The 7007-nt window shown below is 43.2% G+C and overlaps 1 protein-coding gene across 1 annotated transcript in view; it reads right to left on the bottom strand.

The window, feature by feature from the left end:
• ZNF71 (zinc finger protein 71) overlaps positions 1–5839 on the bottom strand; it is a 35033-nt gene extending 29194 nt beyond the window's left edge. Inside the window, exon 1 of the mRNA XM_063615332.1 lies at positions 5108–5839. Coding sequence (XP_063471402.1) covers positions 5108–5130 — 23 coding nt within the window. The 5' untranslated portion in view covers positions 5131–5839. The remainder of the gene's footprint in view (positions 1–5107) is intronic.
• Between the last annotated feature and the right edge of the window lie 1168 nt (positions 5840–7007).

The following is a 7007-nucleotide window of genomic DNA, read 5'->3' on the forward strand; positions in this document are numbered from 1 at the left end:
TTCTGAGATAAATGTGGATTTATTCACATTAGGTTGTAAAATATAATATAGAAATCATACAGAGAGACCTACGTCTCTTAGGTACTTTCACCCAAGGGCACCATCTTGCAATATCACAAGTAGGATACTTACGATGGTCCATTCAAGAGACAGAACATTTCCATCACAACGATCTCTTCCAATATTTCCACAAGGATCCCTCATCTTGCCCTTTTATAGCCACACTCACTTTCCTCCAGACTTGATCATTAGTCTGTCCTCCATATATACAATTGTGTCATTTCAAGAATGTTATACAAATGGAATCATACAGTATGTGAATGGTGGGATTGGCTTTTTTCATTCAGCACAATTCTCTGGAGATATATTCAAGTTGCTATACAGAGAGAACTTAATTATCTTGCGTAACAGAAACTTTATACTCGTTGAGTAACATCTTCTCGCCTCCCCCAGCCCCTGGAAACCACCATTCTAATTTCTGTTTCTATGAGTTTGACTATTTTAGATTCCACATGTAAGTGGAATCATAAAGTATTTGTCCTGCGACTGGCTTCTTTTACGTAGCATAATGTACTCAAAGTTTATCTATGTTGTTGCATATGACAGGATTTCTTCTTCTAGGGCTTAAAAATATGCCATGGTGTGTATATGTGTGTGTGTGTATGTCACTTTTTTTATCTGTCCATCTGTCAATGGACATGTACATTGTCTTCATCTCTTGGCTATTGTAAATAATGCTGTAATGAACATGGAAGTGCATTATTCATTGCAACCTCCTTGAGATCCTAGTTTCAATTCCTTGGCCATATACCCAGATGGGGATTGCAGGAATATATGGTAGTTCTACTTTTAATTTCTTGAAGAACCTCCAAACTGTTTTCCAAGAAGCACCACTACTTTGCATTCCCACCAACAGTAAACAAGGGTTCCAATTTCTCCACAGCCTCACTAACATGTTACCTTCATTTTTTTTGAGAATAGCCATTGTAATTGGGGTGAAGTAATATCTCACTGTGGTTTTGATTTGCATTTCCCTGATAATCAGTGATGTTGAGCATCATTTCATATGCCTGTTGGCTATCTATATGTCTTCTTTGGGAAAATGTCTACTTAAGTCCTTTGCCCATTTTTAAATCAGGTTATTTGTTTTTTAGTGTAATTGAGTTGAAGGAGTTCCTTATATATTTTGAATATTAACCCCTTATCAGATATATGGTTTGCAAATATTTCCTCCCAATCAGTAAGCTGCCTCTTCCCACTGTTGTTTTCTTATTACAGGATTTTGTGTGAACATAACTCTTCATTTCTCTGGGATAAATGCTCAGGAATGTAATTACTAGGTCATATAGTATGTTTAGTTTTTTTCTTAACAAATTGTCAAACTGTTTTCCAGAGTGGCTGTACCATTTTACATTCCTGGCATCAATTTATGAGAGCAGTTTTTCCAAATCCTAGCCAGATACCCAGGAGTGTGATTGCTAGATCATACGGCAAGAGTATGTTTAGCTTTGTAAGAAATCACCAAACTGTTTTCCAAAGTGCAAACTCACAGCAATGAATGAGAACTGCTGTCCACAATCTCTCCACCATTTGATATTGAAAGTTCTTTTTGGATTTTAGTCATTCTAATAGGTGTGTAGTCCTATCTTGTTGTTGCTTGAATTTGCAATTCCCTAATGACATATGATGGTAATATGATGGTAAGCATCTTTTTCCATGCTTATTTACCATCTGTATATCCTCTTTGCGGTTTTTGTTAGATCTTTTGCCCATTTTTCAAGTGCATTGTTTTCTTATTGTTGAGTTTTATGAGGTCTTTGTATATTTTGTATGTAAGTCCTTTAGCAGCTATGTGTTTTGAAAACATGTCCTCCCAATGGTGGTTTGTCTTTTAAGTCTAACAGTATTTTTTCACAGAGAAGTTTTTTGTTTGTTTGTTTTTTGTTTTGTTGTGTTTTGAGAGACAGTCTCCCTCTGTCGCTCAGGCTGAAGTGCAGTGGCACGATCTCAACTCACTGCAACCTCCACCTCCCAGGTTCAAGCGATTCTTTCACCTCAGCCTCCCGAGTAGCTGGGATTATAGGCGCCTGCTACCACATCTGGCTAATTTTTTGTATTTTTAGTAGAGACAGGGTTTCACCATGTTGGCCAGGCTGGTCTCGAACTCCTGGCCTCAGGTAATCTGCCCGCCTTGGCCTCCCAAAGTTCTGGGACTACAGGTGTGAGCCACTGTACCCGGCCCACAGAGTAGTTTTTAATTTTAATGAACAACTTATAAATTTTTTTCTTTCATAGATTGTGCTTTTTCTTTTTTTAAATTATTTTGGATTGTACTTTTCAATCTTGTATTTAAAAACTCATTGCTAAACCAAAGGTCACCTAGATTTTCTCCTGTTACTTTCTAGGAGTTTTATAATTTTGCATTTTTACATTTAAGTCTATGATCCAATTTAAGTTAATTTTGTGAAAAATTTGTCTGTTTTTTCCATGTGGACATCCCATTGTTCCAGCACCGTTTGTTGAAAAGACTGTTCTTTCCCCGTTAAGTTGCCTTTGCTTCTTTGACAAAGATCAGCTGACTATATTCATGTGGTTCTATTTCTGGGATCTCTATTCTGGTCCATTGCTCCTTCTCTATTCTTTAGGCAACACTACACTGTCTTGATTACAATAGTTCTGTCTTGAAGTCGAGTATATCCGCTCTTCAACTCTGTGCTTCTTCTCTAGTATTGTGTTGGCTATTCTCAGCATTTTTGTCTTTTCATATAAACTTTATAATCACTTTCTCAATATCCACAAAATAACTTGCTGGGATTTTGATTGGGATTGGTTGAGTCTATAGATTAGTTAGGAAGCACTGACATCTGAACAATATCAAGTCATCCTACCCATGAACATGGAATCTCTCTCAATTTATTTAGATCTTCTTTGATTTCCAAGGACTGTGTATCTGAAGTTTCCCTTCTGGATTCAATTGCCATCCTGACCTTTCCCAGTGGCTTCCAGTGGGGCTTTTCCTCTTTCTTCCCCAAAAGAGGAACTGGATGGTATGGGGGCGGGCCTGGTTCTCCAGCACAGAGATGCCACTGAGCTGCTGCTGTGGCCTCTGCTTTATTTGTGTGTGGGGGGCGCAGGGAGTGTGAGTGATCCCAAGGGAGGTACAGAAGGGAGGGGTTGTTGGGGCCCCAGGTTGTTGGTCCTTTGGAATCAACCACAGCTATTCCTCCCCAGATGTTTCTTCCAGAGTGCCTGGCTCAGGATCCACGATTCCAGCTGTGAGTGAAGGAGTTCAGTGTGGGTGCAGGAGGACCTGTGTGTCCTGGTGCCCTGTGCCTCTAACCTCTCCCAGAATGTCCTGTCTGACGTTTTTCCAGCTCAGGGGTGCCGAGTCCATGGTTTTAATTTGAATGATCCAGTGGCCACAAATGACTCTCCCCACAAAATGCAGGAGGAGACCCAAAGCCCATTTGCCTCCCTGGGGCACCCCCAAACCTATAACCGCTCCCTGAGCATCAGAGATGCTTAGGTGGGGGATACAGGGAGGTGCTACGTTCAGGTAGAGAGAGGACCTACTGTCAGATAGTCACTGAATTGAATTAATGGGCTGTCAGTGCATGTGCCAGGTATGGAATTGGTTCTAGGGAGGGCACAAGGGATGGAGTGTGGGCCTTTCACTCCACGAGCTGAGCTGGAATGGGACCCTCTCACCTCTCCCAGTGAGCGGGCAAGAGCAGGCTCAGATTTGAAAAGGGGGCAGTCTCAGGGGATCCCCTGAAGTCCTGAGTCCTGGTCTCTGCTCCTCTCTCCTCCCGCCTCTGAGCTAGCAGCTGAATGTCCATGCTCCAGAGATCCTGGAACTTGGACACCCAAGGATGGTGGTCTTTGTTTCCTGGGTCTGTGAGAGGGGTTCAGTCTCTATCTCCTCCTGAATGGGGGCTTGCCTGGCCTCCCTGGGCCCCACAACTCCAATGCTTATCCTCAACCCAGAGCCTCCAGACCATGGCACCAACCTCTCTTGCCAGGTGAGCCTCCTCTGGGACTAGTGTGACCTCAGAGAGCCTTTAACTCAGCATTTCCCGAGAGTCCTTGCGCAGGTTGTTGGGGCCTTGAGGAGGCTTGTTAGGGGTTCCTGGAGGCAGAAGCCAAGGCCCCTACCAGAGCAGCAGGTGGTGGTGACTTGGGGGTGGCTGTAAGCTCTCCTGAGACCTGGAGCTCAGTACTCAATGGGTTCCCATCAAGCCTCCCAAGGCCTCTCTGTGGAACGTGAGGGGCTGGAGGCTAACCTCTGGGTTTTGGGGGTGAGGCAGAGGACAGGACTGCAGCCTTAATTCAGCACCCTCACCTCCTTTTCCTTCAGCTCCTTTGCCCAAGGTGGCCTCCTTCCTTGCCCCTGTGGGCTGGTGGGAGCTCTGGCTGCTGGTCCTCACCTGCTCAGAGAGTGGGCCTCCTCCTCAGTGCTGCCCCCTGAATATTCCCCACCAGGCAAGCAGACCCTTTACTGCCCCCAACCCAGGACTCATTCCAAAACCTGGACCTGGGGCCTGTCTTCCTGGATTCAGCAACGAACTGCCCCTCTGATTTAAGAATTGTGTGATCTCTCAGAGATGAGGTCCTTGAGGAGTGTATTAGGCCATTCTTGCATTACTATAAAGAAATATCTGGTAATTTATAAGGAAAAGAGGTTTAACTGGCTCATAGTTCTGCAGGCTGTATAGGAAACATGGCATTGGCATTTGCTTGACTTCTGGGGAGGCCGCAGGAGGCTTACAATCACGGCAAAAGGTGAAAGGGGAGCCGCACATCACATGGCAAAAACACATGAGCAAGAGAGAAGGGGCGAAATGTCCCACACATTTTTAAAGGACCTAATCTCACAAGAACTCACTCATTATCAAGAAGACAGCACCGTGCCATGAGGGACCTGCCCCATGATCCAAACACCTCCCACTAGGCCCCATCTCCAGCACTGGGGATTACAATCTAACATGAGATTTTGGGCAGGGACAAATATCCAAACTATTTCAAGGGGTGGAGCCAGTGCCTAGGCTGAACCTATACCTCATCCTCAGGACCAACAGCCCAGGGTAAGAGTCCAGCTGGTACTTACCTGTCTCCATTCTCAACATGCATTCTCTATCTCTTTCTTCATGTCTTTCTTTCTTCTTCTTTTCAATTAAGACTTTAGTTGTTTTTTTTTTTTTTTTAACTTTCTGGAAGTCTGAGATAATTGGTAACTTTTTCTGCCTTTAGCTACTTATAAAATATTCAAAACTTGTGTTGTTTCATCTTGAATCTTGTTCTTAAAGCTCCTGTTTTTCTTGTTCAACTTACTGATGAGACATTTTCAGGATATCTAAATCATTGTTCCCCAAAGAAGGAAACTGAGTAGAGAGTAGATTGTAAAAAGACATAGTTACAACTCAGAAGTTCACATAATTAACTTTACAGACCCTCCCCCTACAAATAAAACCCTTATATCTGTCTGTTTTACCTGTTTCCAAATTAGTATGTGCATTCTACATTATTTTGATTTTTATAGTTTTAACATTCATTTAAGCCACTTATGTCTATTTTGAGGCACATTTTTACTCTTTTTTGATCATGTATTTCCTTTAAAATGACTCAGATTTAATTAAAGCCCTTTTTACTCTTCTGGAAATACTTTATTTAAAACACCAATATGCTATTAATTAAAAACTGAGGAATCAATTTGAGTTACTCTAAATAGTGTGTAACTCAGACTGTCCCCATTGGGGCACTATATTAATAGCGTTTAGTCACAAGAACAGCAGCCCTTATGCCCTTATGAAGACTGTTCCTTAATGTTCCATGAGGTACATGCATTCTGAGTTACAGGCTCCTTGGATACAAGGAACACAACAAACATGTCAGTGTGAAGGCCACATTGGGTGGGTGGTGGGAGTTTTTCCACTGTGATCTAGAAATGTCAATTCCTTCAACTTATCAGATGGCTCCTATGTCACTCCTGGCCAGCTTCCTGTAAAAGTCAAGGTTTGTCCTTCTGGGGTAAACTGCCAGAGACATTGTTCAGTTATTGACAAGACTTCTCTTTAGTAAGAAATGGGAACCTGTCGGCCAGGCCTGGTGGCTCACGCCTGTAATCCCAGCACTTTGGGAGGCCGAGGCAGGTGGATCACAAGGCAAGGAGATCGAGACCATCCTGGCTTACACAGTGAAACCCCATCTCTACTAAAAATACAAAAAATTAGCCAGGCATGGTGGTGGGCACCTGTAGTCTCAGCTATTTGGAAGGCTGAGGCAGGAGAATGGTGTGAACCCGAGAGACGGAGCTTGCAGTGAGCTGAGATCGCACCACTGCACTCCAGCCTGGGTGACACAGTGAGACTCCATCTCAAAAAAAAAAAGAAAAAAGAAATGGGAACTTGTCCTCCTACAATTTAAACTGGGAAGTGCTATAAAGTTGGCAACCTAACTTTATGTTTCCCAAAGGATAGTGATATGGTTTGGCTGTGTCCCCACCCAAAGCTCAACTTGAATTGTATCTCCCAGAATTCCCACGTGTTGTGGGAGGGACCCAGGGGGAGGTAACTGAATCATGGGGCACGGTCTTTCCCATACTATTCTCGTGATAGTGAATAAGTCTCATGAGAACTGATGGGTTTATCGGGAGTTCCGCTTTTGCTTCTTTCACATTTTCTCTTGCCGCCACCATGTAAGAAGTGCCTTTCACCTCCCACCATGATTCTGAGGTCTCCTCAGCCATGTGGTACTGTAAGTCTAATTAAACCTCTTTTTCTACCCAGTCTTGGGTATGCCTTTATCAGCAGCATGAAAACAGACTAATACAGTAAATTGGTACCAGTAGAGTGGGGTGCTGCTGAAAAGATACCCAAAAATGTGGAAGTGACTTTGCATAGCTTGAGCTTCAAGCCTCTTAAAACTTGCCTGAGAAAATTTCTGTTTGGCCTGATGTTAATTTCTACTTACATGAGAGCCAAAGAACTCAGAGTCCAGTTGTGGTAACA

This window comes from Symphalangus syndactylus, chromosome 13 (assembly GCF_028878055.3).
Source record: "Symphalangus syndactylus isolate Jambi chromosome 13, NHGRI_mSymSyn1-v2.1_pri, whole genome shotgun sequence".
NCBI lineage: Eukaryota > Metazoa > Chordata > Mammalia > Primates > Hylobatidae > Symphalangus > Symphalangus syndactylus.